Source organism: Oryctolagus cuniculus, chromosome X, assembly GCF_051225735.1.
Source record: "Oryctolagus cuniculus isolate XC-2025 breed Fujian yellow rabbit chromosome X, ASM5122573v1, whole genome shotgun sequence".
NCBI classification, from domain to species: Eukaryota; Metazoa; Chordata; class Mammalia; order Lagomorpha; family Leporidae; genus Oryctolagus; species Oryctolagus cuniculus.
This window is the reverse complement of record NC_142888.1, coordinates 50553661-50572606: the sequence shown is the minus strand read 5'-3', so window position 1 is coordinate 50572606 and position 18946 is coordinate 50553661. Positions and strand designations below refer to the sequence as shown.

General features: G+C 50.6%; 2 protein-coding genes and 1 long non-coding RNA gene across 8 annotated transcripts; 2 read left to right on the top strand and 1 right to left on the bottom strand.

The window, feature by feature from the left end:
* Window positions 1-35: 35 nt before the first annotated feature.
* Window positions 36-3691, top strand: CXHXorf65 (chromosome X CXorf65 homolog). Of its 5 annotated transcripts, none has more exons than XM_008272759.5 (6): window positions 36-60; window positions 190-276; window positions 458-592; window positions 1203-1271; window positions 1859-2010; window positions 2153-3691. In XM_008272759.5, the coding sequence occupies exons 1-6, from the start codon at window positions 36-38 to the stop codon at window positions 2249-2251; spliced, it is 567 nt and encodes a 188-aa protein (XP_008270981.1). In that variant the 3' UTR covers window positions 2252-3691. The 5 variants fall into 5 exon arrangements, with proteins under 5 accessions (XP_008270981.1, XP_089180467.1, XP_089180469.1 ...); XM_089324341.1 differs by having other exon boundaries at window positions 1859-2040; XM_089324343.1 differs by lacking the exon at window positions 458-592 and having other exon boundaries at window positions 1859-2040.
* On the bottom strand, window positions 2750-10206 carry FOXO4 (forkhead box O4). 2 transcript variants are annotated; one of them, XM_089324340.1, is made up of 4 exons: window positions 9318-9456; window positions 9036-9156; window positions 4566-5616; window positions 2750-4224 (listed from the first exon to the last, which is right to left on the bottom strand). In XM_089324340.1, exons 2-4 carry the CDS (start codon window positions 9096-9098, stop codon window positions 4217-4219), a joined length of 1122 nt encoding a protein of 373 aa, XP_089180466.1. In that variant the 5' UTR covers window positions 9099-9156; window positions 9318-9456; the 3' UTR covers window positions 2750-4216. The 2 variants fall into 2 exon arrangements, with proteins under 2 accessions (XP_089180466.1, XP_002720130.3); XM_002720084.6 differs by having other exon boundaries at window positions 9036-10206.
* Window positions 10207-10241: 35 nt separating this feature from the next.
* LOC108178735 (uncharacterized) lies at window positions 10242-18336 on the top strand. Its single transcript, XR_007912049.3, has 5 exons — window positions 10242-10336; window positions 11555-11942; window positions 12637-12740; window positions 15811-15936; window positions 18136-18336. It is a non-coding gene; the product is annotated as an uncharacterized LOC108178735 (long non-coding RNA).
* The last annotated feature ends 610 nt before the right edge of the window (window positions 18337-18946 follow it).

The window sequence follows — 18946 nt, the reverse complement described above, 5'->3', positions numbered from 1 at the left end:
CTCATGCAATTGAAGATTGAGACAATCTCAAGAACATGTTCATTTTCATCAAATATGGAGGTGAAGGGTAGCCTAAGGGCTGGAATCTCTTTATGGGGTTGGGGGGGGGGGAGGTGGGATGGCAATGGCGATCTCAGCGTTGGTGTAATTAGAGGAGGGTCCACATTCCCCGCCCCCATCTCTCCTCAGATGATCAGCATTTTCTGGCCAATACCAATTGCTCTGTCCTCCTGTTGCTGCATTATGCTCGGAGAAAATTAGGCTTGTACAAAAGAGGTGAGGAGTTTGGGGGAAGGGTCGAGGGGCAAAGGTAGCCCCCCTTAATGCTTCTCCTAATGAGAAGGGAGCTTTCTCGGATCTCCATAGCTTTCCCCAACCCACTGTGGATAGGATCACTGGCCCTTTGGGCACCCACTCTTTCCTTAGCTACCCCAATTACCCTGTGGCCTCTCTCCAGACACCATCGATTTGTGTGATGAGTCGGGGACAATGAAGTTGTTTTTCCTGTTGAAGACCCCTGGGGAATATGCCAGCAAGTTCCTTACAGCTCGAAACACCTACTATGTGTGCAGGGTGGACCGTGGCACACCAGGTAGAGATTGGGATGTGTGTCTCAGCAAAGTTCTCAAGATGGATGAATCTTTTTTTTTAAGATTTATTTATTTATTTGAGAGGCATAATTATAGACAGAGAGAGGGAGAAACAGAGAATGAGGTGTCCCATCCACTGGTTCACTCTCCAAATGGCTGCAATGGCCAGAGCAGAGCTGATCTGAAGCCAGGAGCCAGAAGCTTCTCCTGGGTCTCCCACGTGGGTGCAGGGGCCCAAGCACTTGGGCCATCCTCCACTGCTTTCCCAGGTCCATTAGCAGGGAGCTGGATCAGAAGTGGAACAGCCAGGACTTGAACCTGCGCAAAATGGATGAATCTTGTCCTTAAAATAGGACCTCTTCACCAGATCCAAGTGGGTCATCTCTGGTCAGTGTAAGAAAGGGTACTGCCACTATGATGATAAGTTAATGTTCCTACATGCCAGGGCCCCTGTCTCATCCCAGGGTACACTTAGGTCCATACCTAAGGGGTACAAATAAGGTTCACAAGTTCAGGGCAGTGCTTAGTGTTGGGGTTCTGAAATCTGTGGCGTCAGGAGGGTGTGACAGGTGGCAGGGCCTGCGGATGGATAGCACACTGCTGTGTTCACAGGGACTCGACTTGAGAATTCCTACAAGGCTTTTGTACCTCTCCTCAAGAATCCGGAGCCAGAGCTACTTGGTAAGGAGCATGATGGGGAAGGGGATAGCATAGAGTGAGTAGGCTCTTTGGAGCCCAGGAAATGGGAGCCAGGGTCTGGATCCCACTTTGGGAGGGATATTTAGCTCCAACCAGGTAGAGTATATATGTGTCATGCCCCTCCCCTCATTTCTAGGCTATCTTCTTGGTGTTTCTCTTTTCAGAAACACATTTATTTATTTGAAAGGCAGAGTAACAAACAGGGAGAGGTCTTTCATCTGCTGGGTCATATCCCAAATGGCTGAAACAGCTGGAGCTGGGCCAGGCTGAAGCCTGGAGCGTGGAACTCCATCTGGGTCTCCCATGTAGGTGGCAGGGCCCCAGGTAACTTGGGCCATCTTCTGCTGCCTTCCCAGGTACATTAGCAGGGAGCTGGATCAGAGCAATGGAGATGCGAAGCAGCTCTCATATGGAATGCTGGCATTGCAGGTGGTGGCTTAACCCTCTGTCACCATGCCCTCATTCCCATCTGAGGCCTGCTTACTGCAGCTGGTCAGCTGCAAGATGTGTGTCAGTACAGGTAAAGTCTGTGGTACTCGGAGGTGCAGGGGCCTTTTCCTGGTTCCCAGATGCTCTGCGCACACAATGTGATCTGCTGGAGAGGAGCCGCCTGAAGATCCTTAGGACTCAAGAGGCCAAGAAGGTCGTCCCCATTGAGTCCGTTGTGAACCTACCGGGAAAAGCTACCAAGTCCAGCACCTCAGCTCTCAGCCAACAAAGGGTTGGTTCACCCCGGCCTTCTGGGATGGATGTCTCTTTCCACTCTAACTCCTGTGCCCAAGCCCTTCTGTCCTCTCTCGGGCTGTAGTTTGTAGAAACTTTGGCAGGGGCCTCTTAATTATCTACTTCCTTTCCCTTCCTAGTCCAAAGCAGCAGGACGATCAGATGAAGAGGGGCCCACCCGCAGGAGTCCACTCTATAAGACTCGAGCAGACTTTTACAAGAAGGACAAGCATCGTTAACTCAGTACAGTAATGAAGTGAAAGCAGCAGTACTGGGTATGAAATGGTTGCACTCTTAATGGGAGCTGGTTCCATTTTTTAAACAGGCTCCTTCTCCTGGGATCTGCACTAAGGCTTGAGTCTGGGTCCTGGGCACCATGGAGGCGCTGAGGGTGGGAGGGAGCAGTAGGAGAGGGCTGGGGCAGCCGCATGGGTGGGGGTGAGGAGACCCAGGGAAGTCTAGTACAATGAGCCTTTGAGGGACGGGGTGGGGGTGGGGTCTTCTCAAACCAGACTGGCTCCCCTTGGGAGGCCTAGGGCACAGTGCATATACTCCTGCTGGGGTTGGGTGTCCCTCCCCTGCTTACTCCCCGCCTGCCCCCACCCCACCCCCTCCACAGGCCAAAATTCCCCCACCCCCTACCTCTCTGCCTCTGGGCAGTCCCTCCTGCCCACCCACCTTTCCCCTCCCTCCCCCTTACCCGAGGGGAGCAGCAAGGCAGCAGAAACCAGAGCTGGTTATAGGCATTTATTGAATTTATTCATTTATTGATTTGACACACTTCCCCACTCCAATCTAGCACATGATACAATCTGGGTAGGCCAGGCGCTGACACAGGAAATGATGGGAACCCACAGCAGGAGTGGGGGAGGGGACAATGCAAAGGGCGCTGTGGGGAGGGGCTGCTTTGGGGGCTGGGGTGGAGAAGGAGCCCCAGATGGCCTCCCTGGCAGGTGCTAGTAAACCTGATCCACACTTCCCCAACCCCCCCTCCCAATCCCGCGCTCATTTCTCAGACCCTCAGCCAAACTCCCCAGCTCCCCCTTCCTGGCTCCTCCCCTCCCCCCCTGGCCTGCCACCACACACACTTCCACATAACCCCTGTAGTCAGGCAAGGGGAAGAAGGGCAGGGACAGCTGTCAGGGGCCTTGAACAGGGAGGTCTCTGTACCTCACTTCACCACCCTAAATCCTCCTCTTCTCTTCTCCCCCACTCCTACCTCCTCCCAGGCCCCAAACAAATTCCAGTCCTTCAATGCATTCTCCCTAACCCCAGCACTAACCCACACTGGGTCATCGTCAAGAGTGTGGCTGCACCCCATTACTACACACTCCCCGGCACAAGCTGACAGAAAGAGGGGACCTGGCTTAGCCTTTTCTTTAGGGAAACCCCAGCCTATCTGTGCATAGACCTTTTTCTAATAGGGAAGCACCCCACCCCTCCCCTCCTTCCAGGTCTCCCCCAGTACTGTCTGTAGTGTTTGCATCATGTCACTGTGACAAAGCCCTCAGAAAGAAAAAAAAGCCTTCTCCCCATCACTAGCACCTTGCCGCTGTTAAAAATCTTCTATATTTGTGTTTATATTTCTTTAAAAGTTTATAAAAAGCCTTTCTGTTATCTGCAGCCTTCCAAGGGTGATTTGGCCTGGTGAGCCACTCCAGGGCTCAGACCTTGGCCCTTCCAGGTCCCCTATACCCCCACCCCCACCCCCCACCCCACACCACACCACGGGCCTAAGGGGCCACTGCATAAAAATCCCAGGCTCAACCTAGCCTGGCCCAGCTCAGATAAGACTCTCTACAAAAAAATCCTGCTCCCAAAGGCAGGGGTAAGGCCACTGGTGACTTCACATTTCCAACAGCACAGCCCACCCCTGCTACCAAGCCTAAGGGGTGGGAATGGGGGAAGCAGAGGCTGGCTCCTGAGAAAAGGGCCTTACCCCCCAAAATGGCACAGTGAGAATAAACCCTCTCCCTTTTCCCCTCCCAACTCCCTCCCGCTATAGTCCCCCTAAGGGGCAGCTTTGTAACTTCCTCAACTTTGTGTATGTGTATATGTGTGTGTGTGTGTGTGTCCATCCCCAGACCTCACCCCTACTCTAAGGCAGGGGCCCAAATTCCTGGGGAGGGCTCCAAGGGAAAAGAGTGTATATGGACACGCCTGGCTCCACCGCTGAAGCAGGGGACAAGGCTTCTAGCCACGACTCAGGGATCTGCAGGAAGAAGAAATGGACAAGGTAAGAGGCTCAGCTGGGACATGACCACTTTTCACCACCCCCACTCACACCAACGACAGCAGAGATGCCGCCTGCCCCCCCCCCCCCACAACCTCTTCGGCACTACACTGGAGGGGCAGGCACTGCCAAGGGGGTCTCTAGGACTCATCTGGAAACTCTGCCATCTAATATTATGACATCTTCCCTCTGATCCCCAGGAGCTTCAGCCACCCCTTGTGCTAAACCACCTCCTTGTTCAGATCATGGGGCTAACTGGGCCACCTAGGAGCAGACAGACTTAGGTCATGAAATGCGATTGCAATCAAGGGGTGCTGTACCTGGCTCGAAGTTGAAGTCCAGTCCCTCGCCTCCATCCATGAGGTCACTGATGATGTTATCCATGTCACACTCCAGGTTTTCCATATACATATCCAGATCGAGATCCTGAGGCATTCTGTCTTGGCTTGCAGCTTCAGTAGGAGGTGTGAGCACAGGGGTCCCCAGAGCCGCAGCACCTCCCATGACTGGAGGGGGTGCTAGCATAGAAAGGCTGGGAACCAGACTGCTGGGGCCTGGGGCCTCCAGGGGCTTAGGACACAGGTTGACTCCCGTGGCCAGCTTACTGGAGGAAGGCATCCCCCCCAGCAACAGAAGTGTTGGCGCCTGGGACAGAATGGGATCTACCTGGGTCATGAGGACATCAGCAGGGGGTGGTGGCGTATCAGAAGTGAGCAGGGCCTCCAGAGACTGGGAGCTTGAGAAGCACCCCTCTCCTGCCGCCAGGGGCCCCTCTGCTGGGCCAAAGAGGGTGGTGTTGTAGGTGTGTAAGGGGCCCGTCACCCCAGGGTGCTGCAGGGAGAAGCCAGAGAGACTACTCCGGGCCAGCAGGGAATGGGAAGATGTGAGATTGAGCCCATCTAACAGCTCTAGATCTTCATTCAGAGTGGGTGGGACACCTCCTCCATAGCTGCTCACCGAGGCTGGCATCTCCTCCTCCGGCAGCACCTCTGACTCGGGCCTCATGGGGGACAGCCGGGTGCTCACTGTGCTCGCGTTTGAACTGCTTCGTGGACGGAAGGCGGTCCACACATCGGCTTCTTCCCGGTTTCGAGAGCAAGGACTGCCCGACCACTTGGCGAAGTGGTTGATAGGGCTGGTGGGAGTGGCGCCTTCTGGTGGAGCTGGCAGCACAGCTGGTTTCTTCTTGGGGGCCTTGCTGCGGCCTCGGAGCAGCTTGCTGTTGCTATCCATGGAGGCTGCCCTGCGGCGGGGTGCCTTGCCGCTCTTGCCTCCCTCGGGGTTCAGCATCCACCAAGAGCTCTTGCCAGTGGCCTCATTGTGAACCTTGATGAACTTGCTATGCAGGGACAGGTTGTGGCGGATCGAGTTCTGGAAGAAGCAGAGGCGGCAGGAAGGGGGCATGAGGTGGGTGTAGGGAGGTCAGCAGCCAGCGGTCTAGTCTAAAGGGACGCAGAGACACACACACACACAGCAGGGGACGTGGCCCTGGAGCCTCAGAGAAAGTCAAAGCTGGGGTCGGGGGACTGGCAGAGGGAGGGGTGAGGGGGAGGAGAACACGGGAGTACCTGGTACCCACTGGAAGACAAGCGTGGCTCAGCCTTTGCTCCAGGCTGCTCTGCATGGAAGCTGGGAAGACCTGGTAACAACCTACCGGAGGGCACTGCACCCCCCAGGCAAAGCTCCCAGGCCTGGGGGAACGGGGCGGGCGGGGGGTGGGGGGAGGGCTGGTCGGTGTGCGGAGAGGTACTCCCAGCCCTGCCACAACTAGGTTCAGGCGGGAAAGCACATTCCACCTGTTTCCTTGAGTGCAGGCTCAGGTGGAGTCGACAAGACAATGGTGTTAGCACCAGCCTGGGGTGGGCTGCTTCTGTGCTGTGCCAGTTCTTCAAATAGGCCGAGAGGCTAGAGCCCTGGGCCCTGTGCAGGCTCAATTCCCCACGGGGCATTTGGGTGGGTCAGCTCTCCATAGGACTTGAAAATGCCTTTTTTTTCCCTCTGAATCCTGGCAACACACATCCTCAAACTACATTCAGCTCCGGCCTCTCACTGTACCTCATCCACGAGGTGCAGTTCCCCTATCCCTCCTTTTCCTAGGAGGGCTGCCCCCTTTGGAAATTCTACTTTGTCAAGATCAAGTTTAACATCTACTGAGCCCATAGGAACATTTATTCGATTTGATGAAGTGTTTTCCAATTTTAGAATTGAAAATAAAGCCAATTAAAAATTTTTTTAAAGTAAGCTTAAGTTTTCACCTCTTATAAAGTGGTTACTTTCACTTGGGCATGCAAAATTTCTTGTCTGGTAGTTTTCATCTGTTCCACACATTTTTAAAAATTTTTTGCCCAATCGACACTGTGTGGTGTAGGGTCTCATGTCAATTCGTCTTACCAAGTATGAGCACCAAGGGCAGCGTTCTAGTCCTCCAGTCCCGCAGCCGGAGAATGCCCCCTCCGACCGCCCAGCTTACAGCACACAGTCAATACATCCTCAATCCGGAATCGATAGTGCTTGCCGGAATGGTGGGTGGCCCTGGCACTAGGACTCAAAAGACTGGTGAGGCTCTCTCCTTGTGGCTCTGTATTGGAAGCTCTGTTTTCCCTCCCTTCCTGAGCACCCCCCCCCTTTCTTTCTTACCTCTCTCCTAGCTCCTTTCCCCCACTTCTCAGGAATTTGTGCATAATCTCTCTACCCTTAGGGCCATTTGGAACCTCTTTGGTTCAGAAACTCAGGAGGGGGACAAGAAGGGCTGGGAGAAACTAGGGAGCTGAGGCTCCGGACAGTTAGAAAGCATTTTTCTGACTGCTGCTCTAAGATAAGGAGGCCCTTTGCCTGGGGAGCCATGTTTGAGCAACTTCTCCATCCAGGGCTCTTTAGCCAAAAGACCTGTCTCCGGGGACTCTGCCGTAATCGCTCCCACTACACCGGCCGCACTGATGCTTTGGAGTTTTTTCCAAGAGTCACATTTGTCCTAGTAACAGGACCACAGTGACTTCTGGCACATGATTTCCCTCCCTTTTCATTTTCTAACTCCAGGGCTGCTGAGAGTGCCCATTCCTTTCCCCACCACTTAGTACTCACGCGGCCCATTTGTTCATTCTCTCTTCCCTGGGCCTTGGAACCAGCAAGCAGTACAGCCTCTTAATTGCAGAGGTCAGTTCCCTAGAAACCTATAACTCTTACATGTTGGTAGAAGGTGGGGGTGTGACTGCTAATTGCTCCCCAAGCCACCAAACTCAAGCTTTCTTGCTCTAAATGAGTGCCGCCCCCTGGCGGGGTGGGAGCAACCTTGGACACTCACCAGGAAAGGCAGCTCAGGCTGGAGGTTTCCTCCTCCCAGGGGCGTGCAGAGCCTTGGAAGCTCCACGCTCAGCCTGCTTTGGTTCTGCCATCATTCTAATGTGTACAAGCCATGCCGTTCTGGGAAGATCCAATCTACAGTTAGACCCGAGTTCAGGTCCTCACTCTGCTGATACTAGGCAAGCAGCCTAACCTTTCTGCACCTAGGTTTCCTACTCTATAAAACGTGGAATCTCAGAATTGCTGCAAAGACTAATAAAATAAAATAAAATAAAATAAAATAAAATAAAATAAAATAAAATAAAAAAACCCTTAAAACTACTTTGTAAGCAATAAAGCCCAATATAGTGTAAATTATGAGGGACGATACTCCCACAACATAACTAACAACTCGTGGTTATTTCTTCTAGCCTGGAAAAATGAACCAAAGGGAACAGAAAGACAGCTGTGTAGGCTGGGTCCAAGGAGGGGAGCTCTTTAGGAGCTGAGACTGTGGCATGGCAGTCTACCCAGAAATAGTGCCAAGGGTCTCAGTCAGCTGTCCCTTCTGTTCTGCCCAGCCCCGAGCAATACCGCAGATCTGATTCCTCAATCTCCTAAAGCTAGGGAAAGACCCTGTGCTCACTGCAACCTTCTCCTCTTCTCCTATGCTGACCACACCACCCGCGGAGGTGTAAGACATCCAGAGGGAGTTGAAGCACCCCCCCCCCCCCGTTTTGTGATTAGAACCCCCTACTTCTCAGCATGAGTTTTTCATGGCCCGAAGTTGGAGCCCTACCTCCTTCTCATGACTAATATTCTTCCAAAGTAAAGGAAGACTCCCCCATCCCCCCAAGCCTGGGTAGCCACTTACAAGGCAGAGTTGCTTGGCATTATCAGGTAGACTGAGACTGAACACGGCTCATAGCCCGCTTTCCTCTTAGTGCATACAATCAGCTCCCCTTCCCCACGAATATCACTCTTGTGATCCTTTGCTACCTTTCTCCGTCGTCTTGGGTAGAACAACAGTACCTCTGCACTGAGGTACTGGGAAGCAAGCAGAAAATCCAAGCAATCCCACAGGAACGGGAGAAAAGGTGTCGGGGTGGGAGGTGTGGGGGGGTGGGGTGGGGAGGCGAAGTTTGTGTGGGGAATCCACACAGTTCCTGCTGTACATAGGATAAAGACTTCTCTGTGGGAATAAGCGTTTGGGGCGGCCCAAGCCAAAGTGCTGGGAGTGTTGAGCAGCAGGCAGAGAATTCGATTTTTCTCCAGGGCCGGGACAGTGTCTTATTCATCTGGGATCCTCCAGCATCAAGCTCTGAGTGTGGCATATACTATGTACTAAGTAAATGTTTGTCTAACTGGAGCTTGAGAAGGTGTATCTCCCAGCTTCCCAAAGGGGCGGCAGGGGGGCGGGTGGGAAAAGGGGGCCCCAGGACAGAAGTAAGGAGGCGAGGCGGGCCCAGGGTTAGATGGTGGTGGGACGGAGGTAAAGGGGTCATAGTTACCTTCCATCCAGCTGAGCTGTTGCTGTCACCCTTGTCCTTGAAGTAGGGCACCGTGCGGACCATCCACTCATAGATCTGGGCGAGTGTCAGTCGCTTCTCCGGGGCGCTTTCAATGGCCTGGCTGATGAGTTCTGCATATGACTGATTTCCCCAGGCATTCCGGCGGGAGCCTCCCTTCCGAGGACCTGTTACAGCCCCCAGGATCCCGGGCTGGGGGCCCCCTGCCGGCTCTGGGAGCCTAGAGGGCAACAGGATGGGCTCTGAATGCCCCTCCGTGTGTACCTTCTCTCCCAGACTAGGCTCCACCACGGACGGCTCGCGAGGCTCAGTAGTGAGCTCTGGTCGGGGAAGGGGCCAGGTGCAGGAGCGGGGACGGCTCTGGGGTTCGAAGTCGGGATCGAGGTCTATGATCGCGGCAGCCTCTGTGGCTGAATTCTCATTCCCTGGATCCATACGTGGAGTTGGACCTCCGCGGCTCAGCGTTCACTGGAGCCTGCCACAGTCCCTCACGATGCCTCCCCCCAGGGGGGAAGCACTGAGGGCCAGGAGGCACATTCCTACCAGTCCTCAGAAAGTCGCGAAGTTCCCCCTCGCCCCTGGACCCTCGTCCCCTAGCTGCCCCTTCCACACAGTTCTCCGATCTTCTTCCCGACTACAGCCTACAGCCTCGGAGCTCTTTCCGAGACACCACCTGTAACCTCCGCCTAGCGAAGGCACTTTTTCTCTAGCCTCTCACTCAGCTTCCTGCTCTTTTAAACCTGAGGCACGGTATCCCCTCATACATTGCGGTCCCATCACCGAACGTCTCCTTAGCCGCAGTTCCCTCCCCCTTTTAAGTTGCTGCCCCCCGGACACTCCTCCCAAATTTCCTCCACCCGGATCACTGCCCTCCCCCACGCCCCGCTCCCCCGCGTCACTTGCCCCTCCCCTGGCTCCCCCTCCCCCCGCCTCTTCCCCGCCTCGCCACTCTTAGTAGGGTCCAGGTCCTCGTGGCCCCAGCCCCTCTGATTCCCGCACCGCTCTCCCTATCAAACCCCCCCACCCCCCGCCCCCCGGGTTTCCCTTTTGTTTTGCTCCAAGCAGCAGCCCCCGCCTGACGTCTCTGTTTACCACTCGCTGGGGCAGCCATCTGCGCACGCGCCTGACGAGCCAGTTGGGAAACCGAGTTCTTCTGTCTTGCCACCCTGCCTGGTCGGCCTGAGGACTACATCTCCCGTCCTGCCCCGCGGCCAGGAGCCCGATACGGGCGGCAGGAGAGCGGCGTGGCAGGATATGGGGAGGTGGAACTTCAGTTATTAGAGGTCGTCGCGGACTCTTTCTCTATGCTTAAAAATCGTTTTCCTTCTCTCCCCCGTCTTTTCGCCCTCTCCCTTGTGATTCGGGGTCGCCTAGTGACCGTGTTGAGAGATGCTAGACCTTTCCTTCCTTCAGTTAGGAGACGGCAAGAGGAAAAAAAAATGCCGTCTCTACGAGCAGAAAATCGAGAAGCAAGAAACGGACTAGGAAATAGGCTCACGTTGCGGAGCTGGTAGGGGGCTTTTGTAACAAACGAATGTCGCTTGACGGCGGTGTCCCCCTCCAGTCCCTGCCCCCCCCCCCCCCCCCATGACGGTGAAGTCTCTCTCACGAATTTCCTCCCCGAGCTCCTCTGGTCTGCCTTTAAATAATATTCTCCAGGTTCCCATCCTCGGCGGCTTCACTTCTCATTCAACAGGTCGCAAATGAATTCATTATCTGTGCCTGCACCCCCCACCCCTTATCCTCTGGCTCCCCTTTTATTGCCCAATTTGGTTAATGGTTGCCCTGGTCTACCCAGTCTCCAAGCTAGATTTACCCATTAGTTTTTCATGTTCTTAATTTCCTACATCCGAATCCCAGTTCAAGACCTCATTTATAACTGGATTTAAATTGTGGCATCATCTTAATGAGACCTCCTTCCATCAATCTTTCTCCCCGCTACAGTTTATGTTCCATGCTGCCAACAAGGTTGCCTTTCTAAGAAACACGCCTGGTAATTACAGCTAAAATTTATGGAGCGCTTATTAGGTACCAGTCACAGTGCTAATGGCTTTTCCAATGTTAGCTCATTTACTCCTCAAATCAACCCTGTGATGTAGGTACCACTATTATCTCCATTTTGTAGATGAAGACAGTAACAATGTTCAGAGAATAAGTGACTTGCCCAAGGAGGCAGGGGAACTGGGATCTATCACTTACAGGTGATTCATACAACTTCCCTGCTTAAAACTTACTCTGATATTTTCCAACGCCTATGCAATAAAGTCCAAACTTCCTAGCCAGGCTTTCCACGTCCTTTCTACCTCGTCTTTTCACTAAGCACACTGAGTTCCAACCAGCCCGAATTTTCCCTTGCTTCCTGGAAATACCATGCCCTTCAATACATGTCCCTTTGCATCCTGAGAAGTCATCCCTCTGAAATTTCTTACTTTGGAAAACTTCTATTCAGGCTTGCCTGTCCCCCTCATGTGCAATTAGTTCGTCCTTTTCTGCACCCCCAGGTACTCTGTGGTTTCTGTTATATAGCTCAAACCATTTTACGCCTTCCGCTAACGACGGGCTTATCCGCTGCAAGACCGTGGACCTGGAGTGGGCTGCCAACGACAGGGGTGTCAGGAAGCAGAGATCGGGTCAGCGAAAGCCAGCCACCTCGTACCCCGAGGACCGCCATCAATAACGCACAGGCCACCGCCAGCAACATGCTGCACATGATTCCCAAGTACGGCCCTGACCTGGGCATGGCTGCCATCTGCAGAGCCAGTGCCATCCTGCACAGCCAGAAGCTGGAGATGGAGGAGAGGAAACGCACCTGCCCCACCAAGAGCTCCTGAGCCTCCTCGCCCCAAAGCAATAGAGACTTGTCTCACCTGCCTCCAAATAAATAAATCAGTAAGTAAGGGCCAGGAATCAAATGATATTGACATTTAACAATTTTTTTAAAGATTTATTTATTTATTTGAAAAGTCAGAGTTAGAGAGAGAGAGAGGAGAGGCAGAGAGAGAGGTCTTTCATCCAATGGTTCATTCCCCAGTTGGCTGCAACGGCCAGAGCTGCACCGATCCAAAGCCAGGAGCCAGGAGCTTCTTCCAAGTCTCTCAGGCGGGTGCAGAGGCCCAAGGACTTGGACCATCTTCTACTGCTTTCCCAGGCCATAGCAGAAAGCTGGATCAGAAGTGGAGCAGCTGGGTCTCGAACAGGTGCCCATATGGGATGCTGGCATCACAGGCGACGGCTTTACCCACTACGCCACAGCGCCAGCTCTGACATTTAACAATTTTTGAATAAATGTATCGCGTGGATTTTTCTGCCTGGCCACGTTCTGATTTTTCTAGCAGTCAGCAAGCTCCAGAGGGCAGGAACTCTAATGTTTCTAACATTTGGGGTGTTGCTTCTTATATTTGCTGGGCCTTCCTCCTGTGAGGAGGGCTATCTGTTGTACTCCAACATGTATCTTCCTTCCACCTGTCAGTTAGGTAGATACAGGAGGTCATATAGTCCTACCTGAGGTCTGGCTAGGAGGGACAGGACATAATTGCTCACAATGGCCGTAGACATTTCCTGCATATTTGCCTTCCTCCTGCAGCCCAGCCTGGAGTACCTTAGAAGTGCCGCCTGAGTGGTGAGTTCAGCAGAGGAGAGAGCTTGGTGGGCCCTATGTCACAAGGAGCTGTCTTCTAACTGAAACAGGTGTGGTGGCAGATCATGCAGAATTGCTGAGATATTGAAATGGCAGGGTGGGGCAGGCACCTGTCCTGGGTTGAGTTATATCTTACATTGTCTCCCTTTGTGATTTTGTTTGGAAAGGTCCACCTCTCCACCAACTCATGTCCATCACCTCCTTACATTTCTAATTGAAAGCTCAAAACGTACATGCTCTTGTAAACTTTCCCCAACCAGCCCAACCTGACAGATCACTTATCTACTTTGCATCTCCTGAACCCCTACGAACTGTTTTGTATTTAATTTTGTGCTTGTGGTTGGTTACCTGGTTTTTCATTTCATGAGAGTATAGTCTCCCCAATCAGATGATATGAGGGTGCTCAAAACATTGGTAGAAAAAATGGAATTTGAAATTTATTTTGGTGCAAAAACATGTTGAAATCCATGTATAGTTTTTTTTCTCCATAATATGTGTTTTCATGAGCTTTTTGAAGAATGCTCTAGTGCTCTAGGCATGGTTTCCCAACTATTTTTTTTTTGTCAGGCAGAGTGGACAGTTAGAGAGAGAGAGAGAAAGGTCTTCCTTTGCCGTTGGTTCACCCTCCAATGGCCGCCGCAGCCAGCGTGCTGCGGCCGGCACACCGCGCTGATCCGATGACAGGAGCCAGGTGCTTCTCCTGGTCTCCCATGGGGTGCAGGGCCCAAGCACTTGGGCCATCCTCCACTGCACTCCCTGGCCACAGCAGAGAGCTGGCCTGGAAGAGGGGCAACCAGGAAAGAATGCGGCGCCCTGACCAGGACTAGAACCCGGTGTGCCGGCGCCGCAAGGCAGAGGATTAGCCTAGTGAGCTGCGGCGCCGGCCCCAACTATTTTTTTTTTTTTTTTGCACTGGCATTTTTCTTCTCATTTTCCACAAGTATGCTGAAGTCACTCATAAACATCTGTTTTACAAAGAAACAAGAGATGTTTGTTGAGCCTTTTCTGTTACCTTGAAATCCTGCTCAGATAAGAGCGATCATATGTCACAGGACCAGATAATTTAGGAAGGTGAGTTAAAGGGTTGGGGGCTGGTAAAAACCCCATAACTTGAAAGCATGCAACTGGAGAGTTCAGGGCTATTCACCTTATTGCCATGGGAGTGTTAGCATATACATTAGTCAAGAGAGAGTTAGCAGGGTGGCCTTGGAAATACAAGAGATACAGCAGAATGTGAAGGGCGTGGGCTTTGCCAGCTGAAAACCCAGAGTTTATGTTCTCAAATGACTCCCCACTCCCCACTTGTTTTTTTTTTTTCTCTTGAAGGTCATAGGAGTTTGTCTCTCTTGCCTCTTTCACTGCCGTCACCCACTCTTCTACCTGGGTGCCACCCCCTCCCCCAAGCCTGCTGCCAAACCAGCTCTATTCGTTTGAATTGAGATAGACAGTTCCCCACTTCTTTCCTACCCTGCCCAGCTCTGAAAAAAAAAAAAAAATCCACAACCCTCGCCGAGAGTTTCCATGGGATTCTTGGCCAGCAACACAGGGAAAGATGGAGGGATTAACAGACATCGCAGTGAGAAAATGCAAGGACTGTCAGCAAGCACAACCTTTGCTTGTCCCTGATCTTCACAGATCGGCATGGAGCATACATTTTTTTGCTTGGCCTCTCCCCTGAGTCTTTTCTATGAAAGATTTGTAGTTCTCGTCTTAGAAGCCACCCTCCCAACCCTATCATTGTTTGAAAAAAAAAAAAAAACCTCTTCAGTTAATAAACATTTCCAGACACCAGGCTGGGTGGCTGCTTTCACATAAAGTACACGCTAGACTGAACTACTCAGATTTTAGCTCCGAATAGATTTGTTGAGTCGGCACCACAACTAAGTTTGAGGCAACTTATAGTACGTTTTGGATCCAAAAAGCAGGTTCAACACAACTGGTTGAATGATGATACTAATGACACTAATATTAATAAGTCACATTTATTGGATTTTATTATGTGTTAGGCAACAGGCTAAGTGCTTTACGTGAATTATCTGATTTAATCGACACAATGAGCATATAAACAAAATGACTTTCTATTTTCATTTCCCAGAGAAAATGAGACTTAGGGTAGAGGGAACTGCTGAAGGCCTGTGGTTACTAACTTGGGGAGCAGAGGTGCAAATTCAGGCATGCTGACTCCATAGCCTCCATGTACACCAAAGCAACTGTCCTCCTCTGACTCTGGTTTCCTCATTTGTAAAACGAGAAGAGATGAGCGCTAAAATCTCTGCTAGTTCTTTTTTTTTTTTTTTTTTTGACAGGCAGAGTGGACAGTGAGAGAGAGAGACAGAGAGAAAGGTCTTCCTTTTGCCGTTGGTTCACCCTCCAATGGCCACTGTGGCCGGCGCACTGCGCTGATCTGATGGCAGGAGCCAGGTACTTCTCCTGGTCTCCCATGGGGTGCAGGGCCCAAGGACTTGGGCCATCCTCCACTGCCTTCCCGGGGCCACAGCAGAGAGCTGGCCTGGAAGAGGGGCAACCGGGACAGAATCCGGCGCCCCGACTGGGACTAGAACCTGGTGTGCCGGCGCCGCAAGGCGGAGGATTAGCCTAGTGAGCCGTGGTGCCGGCCTCTGCTAGTTCTAAAAATCTCTTTTCCTGTGATCGCCAATCTGAGTGTAAGACCCCGCATTGCTCTCCCTTATGGCCGTGGGCTGCTCTGAGCTTGCACTGTACACCCGCACAAATTTCCACCTGCCCCCGCCTAGGCCGCAGCCCACCCGTGAGTAACACCCCCCGTGCCTCATCCCTCCGGTTCTAAGGGGCCTTCAAGCTTCCACGGTCACCCTTGCTGTGGACCTTTCAACACCTGACAGTCCTACCAGCATCATAGTTACCAGAGATACAGCTGCAGGGTTTCCAATACACAAAAACATGCTCATTTTAAAGTTACAGGAAAAGCGCAGGATGCAATACTTTGTATCCTACATCCTCATCATTTTGTTTAAAACATCAGCATCAAAAAACATTCACAGCGGTGATCCTTCCCCCCACTTCACTTTCTTATATATATATATATATATATTTTTTTTTTTTCCAATTTACTATGACTGTGAATAACTTTTTTTCTACCAGGGATTTGAAACATCTTACAGAAAGAAGAGTACAAACGTCATCAGATTATAGAAAGAGAAAATCAGAGGCATGGAAAGGAAGGGGGAGCTAATGTATGAAGACCAAGCATTAAATTCACCCTTTTGGGTAAGTCAGGGGAAAGGAGGAAATGCAGTAAATTACACAATCCTTGTTATCAGAGAGAGAGAAGCATAGCAATTCCTCAGGAGAGATAGGGAGAGATCTTCCTGCTGTGAAATTCTTCTTTTCCCTCAATTGAAAGGACAGGACTGTAGCAAACAAAATTTTTTGAAAAACAGAAAAAGAATCCCACGGCCCTCATGCAACTTTCATCTTTGCCTATCGGCTTTCAATCCTTGTCCACAGATACATGGAATTCCACGTGATTGCAGCTGGAGTCTATCTACCATTTTGTGTTCTGTGGTTTTTTTTTTTTTTTTTTTTGGTGAATGTATCACAAACATGTTTTCATATTTGGTCTTCTATAATTATAATTTTTAACAGCTACACAATGGTCCACTGCTGGCACAAAATTCTACAAGCAATTTCTCATGTGGGATTAATATAAGGGACAATGTCCTCGCCAACAGCTTCAGAATGCACACAGAAGAGATTTGCGTATTACTTGCTTGTAACTACTCTGGCTAAAAGCCAAGGGTGTAGCATTAAAGTACTTCTGCAGGATCTGAGCTCAGATGGTTTAGGCATGCACCCTTCTGGTGCTCTAACTTGATCTGAGGACACAACTTAAAATGCCACCTAAAGGAGGGGATGGATAGAATGTCCCTTACAATATATTCCATAAATATCTCTTCCCACAGTCAGGCCAACTACATTTATTCTGGCCTTGATGAAGGCCAGAGGTATTGGTATGCTCTGTTGTTGACTGAGGCAGGATCCATATGTTTTGGAAGCCAGATGAACAGGTGGTTGGGTGACAGAGTTACCATTCTAGCTTGAAAGTTGAGAAGCCTGATCAGTGTTGTGGCCTGCACCGAGGTTTGCCTCCTATCCCCATGGAGGTCAGGTGCAGGTGAAGTCAGATTTTTCTTAGGAAGTAGCTTTTGGATCTGAGTTCCACACCACAGAGGAGGAGTTTTTTAAAAGAAGATTATTTATTTATTTCAAAGGCAGATTTACAGAGAGAGGGATGTATACACGCACGCGCGTGTGCACACACACACACACACACACGGGGAGAGAGACAGAGACAGAGACAGAGACAGAGACAGAGACAGAGATGGAAAGAGTTAGTTCACTCCCCAAATGGCTGCATGGCCGGGGCTGGACCAGGCTGAAGCCAGGAGCCAGGAGCTTCATCTGGGTCTCCCATGCGGGTGCAGGGGCCCAAGGACCATCTTCTGCTGCTTTCCCAGCTGCATTAGCAGGGAGCTGGATCAGAAGTACAACAGCAGGGACTTTAACCGGCATTGCAGGTGGCCTGTCCCTGGAGGGCTTTTTTGATATGAACAATTTACAAAGCCCTTAACAAGTCAGGTGGTGGCCTGTGTGTGAGAAAGAAAGCCTCAAAATACTCCAATGGAATCTCTAGTTTTTAGGAATTGTAGGGTCTCGGGGTGACTACCAGTAATGAATCAGCTGCGGAATGGGGTTTTATATTGATCAACTGAATTTTGGAGACTGTCACCAAGGATGATTAGAATTTTACATAAATGATGTCAAGCTGATATTTCTATAACTAATTCTGTGCCGGAGCCAATTGCTTCTTAAGAACTACATCTGGGGGGTGAGCGCTTGGCACAGGGGTTACATTACAGCTTAGGACATCTGCATTGCACATCAGAGTGCTTGTTTTGAGTCTCAGCTACTTACTCCACTTCTGATCTGGCTTTCTGCTAATGTGCACCCTCAGAGGAAGCAGGTGATGGCTCAAGTACTTGGGTCTCTGCCCCCAGTGTGGGAGAGCCAGATGAAGTTCTGGGCTCCTGGCCTCAGCCTGGTGCAACCCTGGCTGTTGCAGGCATTTAGGGAGTGAACCAGTGGATGGAAGATTTCTTTCCATCTGTCTCTCTGTCGCTCTCTCTATGACCTTTAAATAAAAATGAAAATAAAAAAGGACTAAACATAACATATGTAATCTGGCAGCAGCATACAACCTGAATTACTTTTTATTTAAAAATTTTTATTTTATACCCACAAAACAGGAAACGGTTTAGAAATAGAAAAAAAAGAAGAAAAGAATTACCAACAATCTTACCATTTTAACACAGTTATCACTAGGGTTTTGTGGACTTCCCTTAGTGTTTTTACCACCATATTTTACATGTTTATGTTCATATTGCATATATAAATTTGTATCCACAGCTGGTACTTGTTGCAGGAGTGAAGATGCTGCTTGGAACACCTGCATCCATATTGAAGTGCCCAGGTTCAAGTCCAGGCTCCACTTTTGATTCCAGTTTCCTGCTGATGTGCACCTGGAAGCAGCAGATAATGGCTCAAGTGGGTGGGAGATTCTCTCTCTCTCTCTCTGTCTTCCACCTTCAAATAAAAGAAATAAAAAAGTGTGTCTTATTTTAGTCATTATAATTATACAAGTAATACGTGTATATGTTTTCCTTTAAAAATTCAGAATATTTCAGAAAAAGCCATATGTCCCTTTGGACTCTTAACCTACAGACCTTTGCCCCTTCACTGAAGTAACCACTGTCATGAGTTTGATAAGTATTCTTCCAGGCCTTTTAAAAAATGCTCTTATATAGGAGTATTATAGTCTTAGTCCATTTTCTGCTGCTATAACAGAATACCACAGTCTGCATAATTTATAAACAACAGGAGAAGTTCATTTGATTTATGGTTCTGGAGGCTGGGAAGGCCAAGACTGAGGGCCAACATCTGGCCAGGGCCTTCTTGCTGCATCAAAACGTGGCAGAGGGCCTCACATGGCCAGAGTTTGGGGGAGGTGTAGAGGGAAGGGAGCCAAACTCATCCTTTATAAGGACTTCACTCCTGTAGTAACTAAGCCACTCTCCTGGCAACAACATTAGTCTGTTCTGCTCTCTTGACTTACTCAAGTTCTTAAAGGTGCCACCTCTTAACACTGTTGCACTGGGAGTTAAGTTTCCGATGCAAGCACTTTAGGGAATATATGCAAACCATAGCAATTGTTTCATGT